The sequence below is a fragment of the Spermophilus citellus genome (assembly GCF_964194105.1).
Source record: "Spermophilus citellus genome assembly, chromosome: 10".
NCBI lineage: Eukaryota > Metazoa > Chordata > Mammalia > Rodentia > Sciuridae > Spermophilus > Spermophilus citellus.
The window spans coordinates 36,503,228-36,522,956 of NC_138197.1; the positions used below are offsets into that span (position 1 = coordinate 36,503,228).

General features: G+C 33.4%; 1 protein-coding gene across 1 annotated transcript; it reads right to left on the reverse strand.

Moving 5' to 3' along the window:
• Nucleotides 1–301: 301 nt before the first annotated feature.
• Nucleotides 302–11,776, reverse strand: LOC308658328 (killer cell lectin-like receptor 2). The gene is made up of 7 exons (XM_081310883.1): nt 11,639–11,776; nt 9,081–9,252; nt 7,776–7,865; nt 6,643–6,867; nt 5,219–5,361; nt 3,618–3,724; nt 302–427 (listed from the first exon to the last, which is right to left on the reverse strand). Exons 1-7 carry the CDS (start codon nt 11,651–11,653, stop codon nt 310–312), a joined length of 870 nt encoding a protein of 289 aa, XP_081167009.1. The 5' UTR covers nt 11,654–11,776; the 3' UTR covers nt 302–309.
• Nucleotides 11,777–19,729: the final 7,953 nt, after the last annotated feature.

The following is a 19,729-nucleotide window of genomic DNA, read 5'->3' on the forward strand; positions in this document are numbered from 1 at the left end:
AGGAAAAAGAAAAGAAGAATAAATCCTCAGTGCCATTACAGAAAAGGGAAACTGCTCTCCACAGACAGGCTCTTCTTCCTCTCTTTTCTACAAAAAAAAAAAAAAAAAAAACATGGCATCTGATTTCCTAGTCATGTAATGAAAAAAGACATTTTCTTCCTCTTGCAGCTCATCTCTCTCTGCTTCCATAGCAGAAGTCAAAAACATTTATTTGAAAGTAATCACAAATTATGACTGTAAACAAACAAAAACTACAATATTCCATGTTTACCTTTTATTCTCATCACACATTAAAGCAGATGAAATACTTTACAGTCTTTTTTCACAAATACAATTGTAGCTATTATTGCATTCAATAGCAACTTCTCTTGCTGCAGATAAAAAAACACAATGTCCTCTTGCAGGAGACATCATTACGGGAAGATGACTACAGAAGAGAAAACAGGGGGGGCAACTCTTTAATTCTGAAGTTTATAATAATATAAATCATGATATAAAATTCTATTGCTTAAATATTCAGAATATAGAAATATTAATCATAACTTAATTATGAGATTTTCTTTTGCTGTAGGCCCATTAAATAGAATCATGTCTCTTTATCACACTCATAATCCCCCATGTTTACACTGGCAATTTTTGGATCATTAGACAACATTTAATTTACAATATTACCATGGGATTACAATATACTAAGCATGGTTTCTTTTTTAAAATCTTTTTTTATTTGTAGATGGACACAATACCTTTATTTCATTTGTTTTTTATTTTTTTTTTATGTGGTACCGGGGATTGAACCCAGTGCCTCACACATGCTATGCACGCGCTCTACCACTGAGCCACAACCCCAGCCCAAACATGCTTTCTTATGTCAATCTTTTCAATAAAGTGAAAGACTAAAAATAATTTCTGTAACACATAACCAGGTCTCATATGTCTATATTTTAAAGGAAAATTAGAATATAGTTAGAGATAAGATTTCTTGATTGAAGTTTTTGTTTGTTTTGTATCGTTTCCTCCTCCACCCCATATCTAGCAGTTATTGGTAAAACATGATAATTCATTAACTGTACTGTCTATAGCAGGACATCAGTTTCAGCAAAATGGTGTACTAAGTACCAGAACTACCTTCCAGTGGAAAATAATTCTAAATGTTGAATAGAAAAAATTGAAAACTTTTTGGTAAGAAGCAAATGTCTATAGAGGCTGAGGCTTAAGTAAAGGTGGAACTGAAAAGGATAAGTGAAGCACTGAGGGAAGATTGTCCCTTAATAGATACAGTAGGATGAATGATAAATTCTACATCATGGGGATTCTAAATAATGAATGCCACACAAGCTACCTAGTGCTGAGAACTCAAAGGGATATATCATCAGTAAAAGTCCCTAGGAACTATCTTGAACCTTAGATTTAAGCAGAAGGAAAAAAAAAAGAATAACCTCACCTAAGAATTCAAAATCACAAAGAATTCAAAATCACAAAATCATGTAATACATATTTGATACATTATTTAAAATATTCAAATCTGCTATTGGATAAGAAACAAATAAGAAAGATAAATGAAACCAAGTAACTTGTGAGGCATAGGTAGAACACATAAGATGTTTTGAAGAGATAGGTAAATTAGTAACCTATGAGAAATGTTAGGTATAGATACAGTAAGTAAATCATGTGTGATAAACATAAACAAAAAAGAAGACTAAGCAGACACTAACTATGTACAAAATATACATGAAGCATATCCTCAACATTCACAAGGTCATTCCATCTCCCATTGGTGACATGCATTCTAGCCCCTGCCCAATTAACACAAATTAAACTCATAAAACTGCTCATAAGGTTAATTGGAGAGGTAAAGTTGTAGCCAGGCTTATATGCTACTGTGACTCCCCAGTAGAGAAAATATGTGTGCTGACCACAATAGTTTTTCTCTTTTCAGCCCTCATAACTCAAACCTCAAATCTGGCCCTATAACCCACACTGTCATCAGGGAAGGATTCTGCTGCAGAGAGCATCAGGGCATAAAAAGATTGCTTGACCCAGGTTTCAGATGGCCCTCTCCCCATCTTGTACCTTACTGTATCTATGACAGCCTACCTATATCTTTCCCTTTGCATTGAGCTACGGGTTCTAGGTGGATTTGATTTACCATCTGATCTGAGCATCTTAATTTGGCCTGTGAGTCTTTCTGTTTTATGACCTCCAGAGTAATTTATCTAACAGTGTCCTTGGAAAATACAAGTATGTCAAGGTGATTTCAGGTCATTTTTTGCAGGTTTACAACTCAGAGCTCCAATACTTGCCCACCCCAAGTGAAAAGTGGACCAGATTCAGTGCTGCCAAACATCCAACTAAAGCAATTTTTTTCTTGAGGAAGCCACCATCTTCATCTCAGACCTCAAATAGTTTCCACTGCAGCTTAAAGAGGGAAAAAAAATTCCTAAACACCACAAAGAAAATTGTATCATGGCCAGACATGGTGGTGAATGCCTATAATCCCAGTGACTCAGGAAGCTGAGGCAGGAGGATCAAAAGCTCAAGGCCAACTTTAGCAACTTAGTAAGGCCCTAAGCAACTTCCTTGTCTCAAAATAAAAAATATAAAGGGTTGGGGATATGGCTCAATGATAAAGTGCCTCTGAGTTCAATCCTCAGTAACCCCCCCCCCAAAAAAAGAAGAAGAAATAGATAAGGAAAGAAAATTATATCATGAAAAAAGCCAGCAGAAATAACAGAAAAATACTAGAATTATCAGATATCAAATGTGAAATATGTTTCACTCTGTTTTAAGAAATAAAAGGCAGCTTGAAAATATGAATGTCTAGCAAGATTATTTGAAAACACAAAAGAGAATTCCTAGAAATAAAAATACAATACTTAATATTTCTAAATAATGAACAATTTTATGGCAGATTAGAACTAAATGTAAACCTAATTGTTTACATACTGCTGCAATTCAAAATGGAAGGTATGTATATTCATATGAATGATTGTATATATATGCAAATTCTTATATTCATGTCAATAAATAACATAAACAAACATACGTATAAACTAATTATATAAAGAAGTTTCAAATGAATGTTTGGGATATTCAGAATATTCATTGTAGCTAAGTCAGATGGTCCAATCACGTCACCTTAAAATTCATGATTCATGATTCATGATTTTGAGCCAGGTGTAGTGGTGCACACCTATAATCTCTCAAGCACACTGTAATCCTAGCTTCTGAGAAGAGGATCACAAATTCAAGGCAAACCTGGGCAACTTAGTAAGACCCTGTCTCAAAATAAATTTTGTAATGGAGGTCAGGGGGTAGGGATGGAATTCTGTGGTAGAGTGCCGCCATCAAAAAAGTTATGATTGTTTCATTTTCTGCATCTCATAACACATACTTCTGAGCATCATACTACTATTATTATTAATAACTCTGTATGACACCTCTCTTCCTTTTTTAACTATACTTTCTAAAACACTTTATAACCCATTCTTCTTATTTTCACCAGTGACTTCCATTTGAAAATGTGTTAAATTGTGTGAAATGAGAGAATATTCATTCCAGACATAATCCTTCCAACTCCCACACTAATGGTAGAGTTTGAATGTATTCCAGAAACTCACATTCCAGAAGATGTGTCACTGTCAACCCATTTCCATTTCCCTTCACATTCATCATATGATAATCCAATCCAGTAATTATTTTTACAAGTCTGTTTTTTAAGGAAGGCCTATACAGGAAACAAAAAACATTATGTCACAAAATTCTCATCTATTAGATAAACAAAGAGAATGACAGGTCATAAGGCCAGGTGTTCCTGTGACCAGTACTCTGCTAATTCTCCTCTACCTCTCTCTCTTCAATCCTTGCATTTTCATTTTCCAAAGTAATTTTCCACTAGTAGATTATTTATTTTAAAAGTATAACTTTTGTAAATTATTAAAAACATGGATAATGTAAAAACCTATTTAGCAATAATAAATATTTAAATTGTTAAATCATTTTTGACACTTTACAAAACTATTCAAATTCCTACTCCAAAAGAATAATGAAGAATATGAAAAAATGATCACCACACAACTTTAAGTAAAAGGAATCTTCAAAACATATTTACTAAAGTAAGAAGTATTATGTGAAAAGGGTGCACATTACAGCTTCAGTATCCTACGAGAAAGTCTTTCTGTAGTTCAGCACTGAAAGAAGTAAAAGGGAAAAATATTTGGAAGAATCTACTATCTAAAATGAAATATATCAGAGTGATATAGCACTTAATGTTAGATTAAATGACTAAGTGGATTTTAAAATATATGTTTAACTATATTTTACCATATCAAACAAAATTATTTCATGACTTGATATCAGGAATTCTTTTATGCTGAGATTTTAAATGATACACACTTTTATATATTCTTATATAAGAACATTAACCAAGTAAATATTGCCTATGTATGCAATGAAAATCATCATGAGACTAGCTGGTAAAACTGTTATCACTTTTATGGTCCTTAAACTCATCTCTATTTTGTGGGGCTGGGGTTGTGGCTCAGCGGTAGAGTGCTTGCCTACCACATGCGAGGCACTGGGTTCAATCCTCAGCACCCATAAAAATAAATAAATAAAGATATTGTGTCCAACTAAACAATAAATGTTTTTTAAAAATCATCTCCAGTTTTCAAGGCGGCCAGAGAGGTTAAGTCATTTACCTGAAGTCACTCAGCTAGTAAGTGGTAGAGATAAATTTGATTCCAGGAAGTTCTAAGTTTTTATTTATTAAACACTTTACCAACCAAGCTATATCCCCAGCCCAAAGTTGCCATTTTATAGGGATAAATAACTGTTGGTTCAGGCTGTAATTTATCAAAGGGTTAAATATCATTCAGGGAAGGGAATATTTTTCTGTTACTCTTACAGACTCCTTTGAAAGGGAAATGACTGCAAAGAACCAAACTGTGTCCTTAATAATAATGGTTATCATAATAGATTATACAGATAGAATACTTACAGATTATACAGATAGATAGATAGCCGGTTTATATACTTCTTAGCAGGTAGGAATCTTCCAGGAAACTTTCAATTATATAATTTTTGCCCACATAACAGACAGAACACAAAGAATAGGTGAAGGTCCCTCCTTCTGAACCCCTGCCTGTCCTCAGTATCTTAGATCCAAGGGTAAGTGACAGCATCCAAGAGAAAAAAAAAAGTGGATGTGAGTTCATAATACCTGTTCATCTTTATCATTTATCTTCAAAAGGGATAATCCATTGTCTTGGCAAGTTTTCTTACATCCCTCCCATTTTTCTTTGTTCTTGGTAAAATAATAACATTTTACTCCATAACAGGACCATTGGCCTTCACAGATCAAACCTACAACACATAATATGAAACTTTAAATTTATTATCTGGTAGTCTGTCAACTAGAGAAATACATTTATTAGTCCTCTGTGTCTAAATAATATCTCATTGCTATCAGTAATGACAATATGAGGATCACCAAAATTCTGGAATACCAAGAGATATCCACACTCTCATGTTCAATGCAGTACTATTTACAACAGCCAAGATGAAAACAACCTAAAATAATATGTTTACATATGAAAATATATTGTTCAACCTCTAAAAAGAAGTAAATTCTTTCTATGTGACAACATGATGATCCTTGAGGATGTTATGCTGAATGAAATCAGCCAATCACAGAAGAAAAATAATATTTCATGATTCTACTTATACGATATATCTAACAGATAAGAATGCTGGATTCTGGAATGACGTCTAAATATGAGAAACATTTTTTGTAACTTTTTTTTCTCTTATTTATGTCATAATGTACGGAATTTGTAAATAGTATTCATCCTTTAATAAGAGACAGTAAATCCCACAATACCAAAGTGAGATTACACATGAAAAAGGTCTTTATAAACTCTAAATCCTAAGTAAATATTTAGTACTTGTTGATTAATCAACTCAATTCAAGATAATCAGGTCATTATGCAAGGTAACAATTTACTGCATGAAATTTAACATTTGTATCTCTTGGGTGTTTTGATGGCATTATCACAGAATTGCACAAACATCAACCATATGGAAAATCTTGCCGATATACTGCAGGTAATAAGTATTTACACTGGTCATAAATCTATCTACCAAATATATGAAGCCATAGCAGAATGAAAACACATATATACACAAAAATTATTTTTAAAATAGTATCCAAATAAAAGTCCTTGAGCCCATTTTTGCCTAAATATACTTTTAATGACAGCCTCCATGTCCAATGTTAGCAACAGAGTAGGAGTCTGATTTTCCTGCAGGAACAAAATGCTCTGAATTTTCAGGGTAACTGACATATTTTCACCTTCTGAAAGGAGTAGGAATTTAAGAATAGCAGTTGAATTGGGGACACTATATAGGGTCCTACTAATCCAAGTATGGCTTCTGGGGGCCCCAACCCTATACTTGAAATAAGCACACCCAAATACCTACATCATATCTAAGAGGGACAAATCAAATTTCTTTCCAGTAGGCCCAGAGATCACTAGTATTATAACCCAGTTTATTAGACTTCAAAGCTTCTGAAGGAAAAGAAATAGTGCAATTATTTAAATAATATTATTTAAATAGTAATTTAAATCAAGATTTCCTCCATACCTTTATTTTGCAAAAAATCTGAATAGATCTTAATTTTCTTATGACATTTGTTCTCATGATTTGATTCCAAATGAAGGGTTTTATTTTTGAGACTATCATATTCTAAAGACTTATTTATCCAAACTTGTTCCTTTAAGTAGTCGTCATTTTTCATAATGTCATACTCTTTGCTGATGTTTCTTAGAATTTCCTGCTGGTGATGTTTTTCTTGAACACACTGAATAACTAAAATTAACAGCATAGATGTAATACAAAAAAGTATTCATAATGAATAAACATTGAAATTTAAGCCAAAAGAAAAAGCTTCATTTTGACAACCAACTCATATTAGTAATTTGACATTTAGAAAGTAACACCTCAGTGAACTTATCATAGAAATGGAATCATCAAATTTCTCAGTATTAGCAACTTTAATGTAAAATAAGAAATAAGCTATGTGAATAAAATTTTGATGATAACACCTTACCTTTCAGTTTAGTTCATTTTTAATAAATAAGTATCAAAGTAAAAATCAATCAGTCAATATTTAATACATCTTTTGAGTATGAAAATCTGAACTAAGAAACATGAGGAGGTGGCATAACTATTATTGAAGCAGATGGAATGCCCATAGGACCAAGAAAATAATATTGGGATATTTAATTTTATCTAATAATAATATATCAATGATTTTCTCTAAAGATAAGACAGAATTTTAAAAAAAGATAAAGTTTAAATTCAAGATCATTTAACATCTACATACATATTTTTAATAAGCTATTTCCTAATTATATTATTAGAAGAAAAAGCTATAGTTTCTTTGAACAGTTACTTCTCAAAAATGTTTAACTCAGGTTCATGATAACCTGAATACCATGGCAGAATTTCACTCAATCCTCTACCAGAAGAATTATGACCATGTATCAGATTAAGTGTATAGCTCACCACAGCCTCAGAGTCCATGGAATAGGTAAGTAATATTAAAATGACACTGCAATATGTCCAGGAAAAAAAGCCTCACTCAAAGTTCAGAGCCACCTAAGTCTTTCCCTGACTACAGACAGGAACTAATGGATGAAGCATGTTAAAGTCTGTACAATTAGTGTCTAAAGCTCAGTACTCAGATTAAGAAAAAATGGATTTCAGTTACTCACTCTTGATCACCAACACTATGACTGTCGTCAACAAAAGTAAACAGAAAATTCCAAGAGTCACTGCAATAAAGTTCCAGGGCACAGAAAACTCTTTAAATGAAAAAAGAAGAAAATAAGCATCACAGAAAAAGCTATGGCCCACTATTAACCTTAATGTGGGAAACCATATGAAAAAAGGAAATAAAATTTTTTTAAAAAACATATTATACAAGTTGATTTAAATTGTAATCTAGGAATTACAATTTTCAAGTTTTAGGTTTCTAGTTGACATGCCAATTGTATAAATCCTGCATGTAGGAACAGTTCTATAGGATTCTAAAAGCACATCCCTTACAAAAACACCAAAGGCAATAGACACAATTCATATAGAAGACCCCAAGTTGATGTGTACTCCCAGTCCTTATGATCGTAAACAATCATGTAGAGGAGAGAAAGATAAGTCAGTAGTTTTTTTAATTTTTTTTTAATATTTATTTTTTAGTTTTCGGCGGACACAACATCTTTGTTTGTATGTGGTGCTAAGGATCGAACCCAGGCTGCACGCATGCCAGGCGAGCGTGCTACCGCTTGAGCCACATCCCCAGCCCCAAGTCAGTAGTTTTGATAAATTAATAGCCAAAAGTGAATACTCTGAAGCTCAAATTGGATAGAGGGCCATACTTAAAGGAATTTCTAGAAATCAACTTTCTGTTTTCTTTCATCAATTATCGTTTTCTCTAGGCAATACTATATTTACTCTTATGCTTTTGAAGTCCTTGGTATCTGAAGCCTGTATCTCTGATAATCACTAAATCAAAGAAGTAAGTTTTCAACTTAGAGTTTAATTTTGACAATATTTGAAAGGAGAATAGAAATACAGAATCAAAAAATTAGAACTCCTCCCTGATTTGAAAATTTTTGCTGCTTCATTACCATTAAAGTTTGGTAACTATTTAAGATACCTAAAATATCTTTTGTCTAAGTGAAAATATCACTCTTAACATAAGCTTTTCATTTCTCTAAGAATTTTATTTCTCTAGAAAATTCAATGTTTCTTCAGACTTCAGTATGTCCTTTACTTTTAAAGCCCTCATAAATTTTTTTGGTCCAATTTGAATCAAAACATCCCATTAGTTTCTCAAATTCAAAAATATTTACTCATTTTCCCATTGTCACAAAATTTTTTAAAGACTTCATTCTACAACTCTATCCTATTTATGGTTCATATTACCAGCAGAAAACCAGAAGTGCAAATAGAATTTTTATTCAAATTGCAAAATTTGGGCAATTCACAATAAACATTAATTTAGATGCTTAAATATATACCTTTGTCAACAGCTTTTCTAGGACTCTGAGTAGAATCACTCCTTAATCTACTCGGTGATTCTGAAGGAGACTGAAGAAATCTCAGGGTTGAATAAGTCACCTCCTGATTGCTCATCTTTAGAATTAGAAGAGAAGTGTGTTTCACATTAAAAACCTTGCCATATGATGACTTCTATATAAAGAAGAAATGAAAATGTGAGCCTATATAAACAAACCAGGATTTGATGCTGAGAGGTATGTATGTGTACATGTATCTGTGGGTGTGTGTTTATTAACTCCTTTAAGTGCATAAAGCTTGTAGACTGAACCTTATTTATGAAAGAAATGAAACATCTTTCAAATTTCTGATTAAAGATACTTTACAGAAGAAGAAATACAATAGATCAACAAACATGAAAAATTTTTCAACATCTCTGGCAATTAGAGAAATGCAAATCAAAACTACTCTCAGATTTTATCTCATTCCAGTCAGAATGGCAATTATCAAAAATATAAGCAATAATAAGTGTTGGCAAGGATGTGGGGGAAAAGGTACACTCATACATTGTTGGTGGGACTGCAAATTAATGCAATCACTATGGAAAGCAGTATGAAGATTTCTCAGAAAACTTGGAATGGATCCACCATTTGACCCAGCTATCCCACTCTTCTGTTTATACTCAAAGGACTTAAAATCAGCATACCACAGTGACGCAGCCACATTTACAGCAGCTCAATTCACAATAGCTAAACTACGGAACAAACCTAGATGTCCTTCAACAGATGAATGGATAAAGAAAATGTGTTACATATACACAATGGAATATTAGTTAAAGAAGAATGAAATTATGGCATTTGCAGGTAAATGGATGGAACTAGAGAATACCATGCTAAGTGAAATAAGCCAATACCAAAAAAACAAAAGCCGAATGTTTTCTCTGATAAGTGGATGTTGATCCAGAGTGGGGTGGGGGGATAGGGAAGAATGAAGGAACTTTGGTTTGTGTAGAAGGAAGTGAGGGGAGGGGTGAGGTGGTGGGGATGAAAAGGACAGTAGAAAGAGACATTATTACCCTATTACATAAGTATATAGGATATATATGTCTTATATACCCTATATACATAGTGTAATAATCTATGTATGATTACATTATTGGAGTGACTCTGAACCATGTACAGCCAGACAAATGAGAAGTTGTGCTCCATTTGTGTACTATGTGTCAAAATGCATTCTACTGTAAAATAAATAAATAAGTAAATTTAAAATAAAAATTCTGTTTAAGTCATTTATGCACCTAGTTAATCACTGTCAGGGTTATTAAAAAATATAAAGAGAAAAATCCATGAATAGATTATGCTCCTATTGGCCCAGCCAATTTTGCTTAAAATGTTCAATATACATATGCAAATGTTAGGCCAAATTGTTTCCACCTCAAACCACCAAAACACTTATAAATTGTCAATTCAAATAAAACTGTCAAATCAAAGTATTCTGAAAGCACTTTTAAACTGTCAATTCAAAGCATTCTGAAAAATAAAAATACCTTTGCTTTTTAAAAACTTCCATGTTCTTGTAAGAAGACAAGAATGGTATGAATATGCCTTGTATACAATCAGAAATATGAAAAAATGTCCTCTATGTGTAATATGAAATGTAATACATTCTGCAGCCATATGTAACAAATTAGAATAAAAATAAAATTTATCTAGCTTTAAGACCTGCTTAATATACATAAAAAACTTACACATGATCTGGCATACATATAAAAAATACTTATATTGCATGACTATACCAGTGTTTCTCCAAGTATATTGCAGACACTATCAGCAAAATAATTATTCAAGGATTAATATTGCAAACTGTTTTAGATTCCAGTGCCCTGTACAAAATGTAATAAATAAAAATCTCTTGGGTTGAAGCCCAAATACCTGCATTTTCAATCCCAAATAATTTCATGTACATGAAGATTTTCTGAATAATTTTCTAGTGTGTGACGATGACAGAAACGAGTCTATGTAAAAATAAAATTTGTCAATAGGCATTCATTAGTTAACATGAGTAAAAGATTCAATCTAGTAATGGATATCAATATAGAAATAAGTAGTAAATATTTAAAATTTACTTTGCATCTTAATCAGTTCAATAAGATTACATCCATGAAATAGCAAATACAAAAAATTGCACATGTAACTGTATTCTTTTCTAAGTTTTTTAATGTACAAATTTTTCTAAATTGAATTATTCATGTTTCCTCTAGTTTCCTAAGAAAAAGATCTTTCTTTAAAATCTTCAAGATGGATAATATTTAAATCATTAGACCCAAATTAAAATAAAAAAACTTCCCAAATCCCTCTTCCTTTATTTTGATAGCAAAGAGCAAAACTCATAGCATATTGAGAAAGAGAAAATGGTAAACTTCAGTTTTCATATCTTTCAGAGTTAATACAATTCTAATGCAATCAATAAATACTTGCCTACCAATCTCAATCTCATGTCCAGCCATTTGTAATTAAATACCATATCTCTAGAATAAGTGGGATAAAGTACAAAGCTCTGAGGAAATAAAGGCAGATGTTACCTGTATTTGTGCCATGTAGTGATGCAGATGGAGGCAACTGAACCAAAAATGAGGAATAAGTAGGCCTTTTTGGTCCTGGATCCCTTAGAGACAGTAAGACAAAAAGCAGAAATGAATTACTTCTAAATGACACTCCAACTCAAAAAGTTCCACCCCTCCTCTTGACCAAAGTGATAAAAGGAAATCATATGGTAAAAGCTGATGTTAACGGAAAAGAAAGATGGTCATGAGTTATATATTCCTCCACTTGAATTAACCAACAACTTGGTACTCTGAAAAATATTCAAAACATTCAAAATCAGCATTTGGGGACTGAAAAGACAGAGGAGTACATCTTTGGGAAAAACAAGAAAATATATTTTAAAAAATCCAACTACTAGTAAAAAGATATGACTAAAAAATCTACATATATAAATATAAATATATACGTATTTGTGAGAAACGTTATATCTAAATTCTTTAGCTCTTAATTTAAACATTAGTCTTTCTGTTAAAAACTTCCTCTTGTTATTATTTCTCTTACTACTTAGGAATTTTTTTTTCTTTTTTCATTTATATTTGTTGTAGATAAACACATTTTAGAAATTACTTCAAAACATCTACATTCCCATCATAAAAAATTTTGGTGTGTATTCTTATAACTTTTATCCATGTTATATTCACTATTAAATTTGATATCTTTCCACACACAGCATTTTTTATCAATTTCTAATAAACAATAAGTATTTCCTCATTTAGAAATACTTATCTAAAACATGATTTTTAAAACCATATATAATTATTATCAACATGGATATAAAAAATATTTCAGTAATACATTACTATTGGATATTTAGGTTACCTCCAATTTTTTTGTTGTTTTGGGTTTTGTTTTTTCTTTTTTTTTTTTTCTGGTATCAAAAAAATATTTTGAGGTCAAAGAGTATTACTATCATTTATATATATATAACATATATATATATAATACCATATTATCATGAATCTTATTCTTACTTGAAAAAATTTACCTCTACAAATTTTCAGCAAGGCCTCCCATTTTCACATATGCAGAACACTTAAAAACAATCCATTAAGGCTGGCAATGTAGCTGTCATAGAGCACTTGCCTAACAACCATAGAGCCCTGAGTTCAATCCCCAGAAACTTGAGAAGAGAACCAAAAAAAAGGAGAGAGAAAAGAAATTCATTTCTATAACTATTATTAAGAGCCTGATGAAGTTCATTTCCATTTGATCCGGCTTTTAAAATCTTCTGACTTTGGTTCTATGAAACCAATTTAAATTGTTTTTCACTGTCACTCAGCTTTGCTTCTGACACCTCCATTTCCCCTTCTCCTTTCTCCTTGTATGTGTGTTTACCTAAACTATATGCCATAAACCTAAAAAAAATTAAAGTAAATAAATTGTTTTTCAAATCAAATGATGGTTGCTAATAGAGTGTGGGGATGTGGAGTGAGGGGGAGAATAGAAGGCAAAATGGATTATGCGGAGACAAACCCCACCCATACTTTGTTTAGTTCTAACCAAATCCCTTGCTTATTCTTTTCTTCCTTCACCAACCTCTAGTCAGCACTGAACCATTATTCTTCAGAGGGTCTCCATATTCTTCACTTTGGTCATTCCTCCCATCTTTCCTCCAAACTACTTCAGACAGTATACTACGTGTTCTAACCCCTTGGATATAGTCTAAGTTGTGCTACCTGTCTTTTGTGTGTGTGTGTGTGTTTGTTTGTTTGTTTGTTTCCACCTGCCCTACTTGTGTCCTGAGACAATCCTTGGTCTCTGAATTACTACTGAAGTCTGCCACTTGTCATCATGCCCCAGAAGTTGGATAAAATATCTACCAGAGACTCATTTAATTCAACAATGTAAGCAGAGTTTTAAGGTAAACCAGAATATTGCTGCTTGGCATTTTCTTCTCCCTTGCTAATCCTTGGTTTTCTCAACCAGATAAAGAAGATTCCTAGCCTTCTATCTCAAAGTCAAAAAAGTAAAGAAGGAAAACTCTGCTGAGAAAAGCTAGAGAGTGAGGGTAGAGGAAGTTATAGTGGTAACTGAGAAAGTGGCAGAGACACTGTGCATAGCCATATTGAAACCTCCCAACACTGGCAGTTGTATATTATTATCCCCGCTTTACAAATAGAGAAACTATTATTAAAAGGTTACTTGACCTAAGAACACATTATTGCCAATTCTTTTTTTTTTTCATAAAGACATTGATTTTTTTAAGGGGGGGGGGAGAGAGAGAGAGAGAGAGAGAGAGAGAATTTTTTAATATTTATTTTTCAGTTTTCGGTGGACACAACATCTTTATTTTATGTGGTGCTGAGAATTGAACCCAGTGACCCACGCATGCCAGGTGAGCACGTTATCGCTTGAGATACATCCCCAGCCCAATTGTCAATTCTTGACCTATGTTTAAAATAAGTCTTGACAATATAGGACATGGATAGACTATGAATTCAGAATGGACTGCAACAAAGCATGAATTTAGGAATCAGGAAAATGTGTTTGAATACCAGTTCTAGCTCTCGTGTTCTCTAGTTCTCTTAGTTCAAATCTCTTAGCTCTCTAGGCCTCAGATTCAACACAGTAAAATGGTAGTAATTATTTGCCCTCCAAGGTTGCTGTCAGAATTAAGGCATGTAAGTAAAGTGCTTGACTATAACCTAGTATATATAGAGGAGGTGCTCACTGAATTCTAAATATTATTATTACTTGGATTCCAAGATTCAAATTCTTCCTAGTCATAAAAATTTGAATAAATCACTGAATCTGCAAAACTCAGTTTGTTCATGTTTTATATGAGTTTTGCCATTTCATAGCCTTGGAAGAATAAAATGAAATTAGTACTGCAGATGGGATTTCTTGGACTTCAAAAAAAGATGGGATTTTTTGTTTGTTTGGTTGGTTTCCTCTCCTAATTTCTAGAGTGGAAATACCAGCACTGCAACCCAGAAATGCTAATAGACTGCTGTGGTTCGAATATGGTTTGTCCCCATGAAAACTCATGTTGAAACTTGGACCCCAACACACTAGTACTGGGATGTAGAAAGCAGTGGGAGGCGTTTGGGTTATGGGATGGAGCCTCATGAATAATTCATGCCTCTCTCATTGGCAAGACTAGTTACTAGTTCACTCCTGGTGTTCTGTCTTCCATGAACTCCAATTGTCCTCACTTTCTGCCATGAATTGAAACATCATGAGGCCCTTACCAGATGAGACCACCTGATCTTAAATTTCCCGGCCTCCAAAACCGTGAGCCAGAATAAAATTCTTACCCACTCCCAGGTGTTCTGCTATAGTAACATAAAATAAACCAATGCACACCCTTTATCCAACCACATCAAACCTGGAATGCAAGTATTGGGAAGAACAAGGTAAGGACAGCACATAATTTAGGAACTGTAAAACATACAGCAGTATATCACTACTGCTTTAGAAAAACATTCTATGGCTTCAGATCAGGAAATTTATATTATATTGCCCCATGAAGATATTGGTGATATTAAGGTTTTTTGCCCATTTTAATTTACATCCACATAGCCAGTGATGGGTGGAGAGTCCTCAGGATGGAGGCTAAAGAAGTCAGAGCACTTTTTCTTATACTTCTTACATATTGCCTCTTCTAACATTAAGTCCACAAAGGTGAGTAACATATCCGTCTTATTCACTATTGTAACAGCAGCACAAATAAGAGCCATGATGCCTACTAGTGTGCTTGATGAGCAATGAGATAAATGTTGAGTAAATGACCATAAAATCTAGATTTTTTTTCAGTTTTAGAACAGAATGATACAAGTGATTAGAAAGCTACATTGTGTAACGCTCCTCTAAACTCTTTTTCTTACTAAGCTCTAAATTTCTGAAAAAGGCAATTTTTTTAATGAGAAGACAATTAACTTTTGAAGTAACTTCAGAGAGAACTGATTAAAACTCCTAACTCTTTGATCAAAGCAGCACAAAACTGGAAGTACTAAGCTGTATTATAACAAAATTAATAAAACAAAGATGAAAAATTGGAAGAATGTTTTGAAAGCTCTAGAACTTTGTCTTTCAAATTCACTTTTGCATAAAACATATACATATAAACATGAATATGTATTCATTTATTTTCTGGCTGCTTTGCTAAAAAAGCTTTTGGTTTTTGTTGTTTTGGTTTTTTTTAAAATTTGGGAAACCACATATTTTACTCATTCCTTTCTGGTGATACAGTTAGCCAGAAGCTTTGCACACAGCTTATGATCACACCTTCAGACTTTCCGGTCACACCCTCAAACCTCAATGGTTTTTATCATTTCACAGCTCTATGTAGTTCTTCCTGTCCCAGGCTGAGGTGAAAGATGTCTACCAGCTCACAGGGAATGATGGTCTGAACTACCTTATTGAGAGGAATAACCACTCCTGACCAAGCTTCCCATTTTGTATACTCATCCTCATGACTAATATTTATACCACTGAAAAATACAAAGTTTCTGAGCTCTTAGAGTAAAAAAACAAGGGCCTCTATTTTGAGATTTCCTGTTACTCTAACCACCTGTCCTTTTTCTATTAAAAAAAAAAAAAAGATTTCACTGTTCTAGATTTAAATACTCCATATTATCCTAACAGGACCACGAGACCTCAATCAGTAAAAGTAACAAAATAAAGACACCTTCAGAACTAAGGAATAATAATAAAAGAATGGCAAATAAGGATTTCAGATAGCTACTTGGGCTCTGTGCCAATAATGAATAAAAAGTCAGTGCACAGACTGACAAGAGAAAATAGTTAAGTACCAATCCATAATTAAGATTTTTGATTATTAAATCAGTGTTCAGTAAACTATATCACACAGTTCAGAGAAATGAGACAAGGCAGATACTAAAGACACTGAGCAATTCTTCAACTTTACTGTTCTTCACTTGGGGAATTTTCCAAGGCAAACTCTGAGCTCACCTTCAAATTCTTTTACTTTTGGCATTTTACTATTTGGGGGGATTCTTTTATTCTAGCTCTTTATTCATTAAAGCTAGAAATCCAATTATTAAAATAATCATTAGGTATCACTGGATGGATTTACAACACACACACCACGTTCACAAGTCTCACCCATTTTAAACCAAGATAGGGTAGTCAAACAATAGGATATCTAAAATGATCTCAGCTAACATTTGTATTCATATTAAAAATGTCCACCTGAATAAACCTAGTTTGATCTGTTAGCCAGCTTTGCATAGCTATGAGCAAAATACCTGACAAGAACAACTTAGGACTTAAGATTATTTCGGCTCACCATTTCAGAGGTCTCAGTCCACAGTCAACTCCATTGCTCTGAGCCCTACGTGAGGCAGAACATCATGATGGAAGGGCATGCAAAGAAAAGTTGCTCAGCTGTGACGGCCAGGAAGCAGAGAAATCAAGAGGAAGAGGCCAGCTACAGAGATGACAAACCTTTCCAGGACATGCCCCCAGTGACTTACTTCTTCCATAAAGGTCTTACCTACCAGTAGTCCACGGATTAATCCACTGATGGGGTCAGAGCCCTCATGATCCAATCATTTTCCTAAAACCACACCTCTGAACATTGCTGCATTGGGGACTATGCAGATTGTGACATGAGACTTTGGAGGGACATTCCAGATTTAAACCCTAACATTATTCATAAAATGCTTGTCTTGCACTCTATTAGAAGCAGAGGCATAGAACATGGAAAGGCAATAAATAAATACGAGCATAATAAAGCGTGGCAGATCATAAATATTCCCATATTCTCTTGTTTTGTATATGCTGCTTTGGTTGAGCAAAGTTAAAGAGCTCTACTCAAGACTATACATGAGAATTTAGAATCACAGTTACACCACATCCAAAAGACACATCCTTACCTTATGTTCAAATTTGAGATTCTGTGGTATTGAGTATGTACATATGCAAAGATTTGTGGTAATGAAAAAGGTTTCCACAGCAACAAAAATGAATATCACCTGCCTTAAGAGTAAATTACAGGGCTGGGGATGTGGCTCAAGCGGTAGAGCGCTCGCCTGGCATGCATGCGGCCCGGGTTCGATCCTCAGCACCACATACAAACAAAGATGTGTCTGCCAAGAACTAAAAAATAAATATTAAAAATTCTCTCTCTCTCTCTCTCTCTCTCCCCTCTCTTTAAAAAAAAAAAAAAAAGAGTAAATTACAAAGGCAAATAATCTGAAGGCAGTAAGACTACCAGGTGCTGGCTACTCTAAGGCCTTGAATGCCAAACCATCAATTGGGAAAAAGTTTGATAATTTTGAGAAGTATCTCTATTAAGGGAGGAGGTAAGGGGGAACATGTGTTGGCTGACCTAAGTGCAGAATGTAAATCTAATTTCAAATAAAACTAGTGATATTCAAAATTGAACTTTTAAATGAGCATTGTCTATCAGCAGCTTACAATCAAGTAAAAGCCAGTTCAAACACACAAGGTATAAGAAAACCATAGATAAAAATACAAGCTATTAATCCTAGTCACCTATTCTCTGATTTTGATCTGAGTATGAGAAATCTTCAGAGAGTGGGGATAGAGCAAAATAAGTAAATAAATACTAGAGAGAAGTTAGAGAATGATTCAGAGTTCATATGTTAACTTTTTAATCTAAGGAATATTTCTCCCTAACCATGCTCAATCTTGAGCCTCAGACTGCCATTTTGAGAAATAACCAATAACTGTGAGTACCCTAGAAGTTCAGAGCATTTGTTCCTTTCTCCTTGTGTGGACATATAAGTGAAAGAGAGTTATAACATGTTCTACACTGTACATTCATTAAGGCCTACAATTTGAACAGGAATATTTATTTCCATACAGTAAAACTGAAGATGATGAGTCTTATCTTGCACAATATAGATAAACTGGCTTTCCACAACAAACCTGAAGAGCCATGCATTTTACTTTATTTGTAGAATATATTTTGACATATTAGACATGGAGTATCACTTCCCATTTTTGTGATTGTACATGATGTAGAGTTACACTGGTTGTGTATTCATACATGAACATAGGAAAGTTATGTCCAATTCATTCAAGCCATGCAATTTTGAGCAATGAAATCAGCTGGTGTGCCACTGCCAAAAGTGTAGCCATTAAACATGTGTTTACTTACTACTTCATCAAAATTAAACACATACCCCACACACAAACACACACACAGACCCAGCCACTTGATACCACAATTATAAAATTTATAAAACACCAGATTATAAAATCTATAAGATTTATTATAATCTAGAATGACACGTGTTTACAACATTCTATTTTGTATATTTGAAATTTATTATAATAAAATGTAAAAACAAATTCATTAAATCACTCTATAAATTTAGTTATACTAGGCACATCTCAAGTAATCAGTAGCCACACGTGGCCAGTGGCTACTGTATGGATTGCACATAAACAGAACATTCCCATTACTGCAAAGTTTCTTAGAATTGCTGTGCTCCAAGCAAGTTAGAAGCCTAGCAAGCCTTCAGAAGCTCTGCCACTATAAAGTCAATATTACCAGTCCCTGGAGCAAGTGAATAAAAACAACTATCTTGACAGCACAAATTTTAGATTGGGGTTCAGAAGGAGGAGGAACAGAACACCAGGGACCCAGTTACTAACAGAAATAATGAAAGATGAAGTCTAAAAGAAAGAGGTTGAAGGGAAGTGGGAAGCATGATTGGAACCTGTGTTCATTAGGAGTTAAATAAGTATTTATAGATAAATACAAATTTAATACAATTTGTAAAGCTAAAAACTCATTCAGTTCTTAGACACAAACATATGAATAAGAAATAAGGGCATAATCATATGCAGGTGCTAACACACAATGAGGCAAGGAAGGGAAGAATAGAAGTTCACTGGGTTAGACGAAGGGAGATGAAGTGACAGGAGTGGGGATGGAAATAGAAAAGACAGTAGAATGAATTGGACATAACTTTCCGATATTCATATATGAATATACGACCGGTGTAAATTCACATCATGTATAACCACAAGAATGGGAACTTATGCTCCATGTGTGATATGTCAAAATACACTCTACTGTCATGTATATTTAAAAGGAACAAATTTGAAAAATGAGAAAAAAAATAAGGACA

Excerpts from the sequence above, each read along its gene's own strand:
- LOC308658328 (XM_081310883.1), bottom strand. Across the intron at positions 7,866-9,080 it reads TAGAAAAGCTGTTGACAAAG|AGTTTTCTGTGCCCTGGAAC; the intron begins GTATATATTTAA and ends TTTCATTTAAAG. Across the intron at positions 3,725-5,218 it reads TAAATGATAAAGATGAACAG|GCCTTCCTTAAAAAACAGAC; the intron begins GTATTATGAACT and ends TTTCCTGTATAG.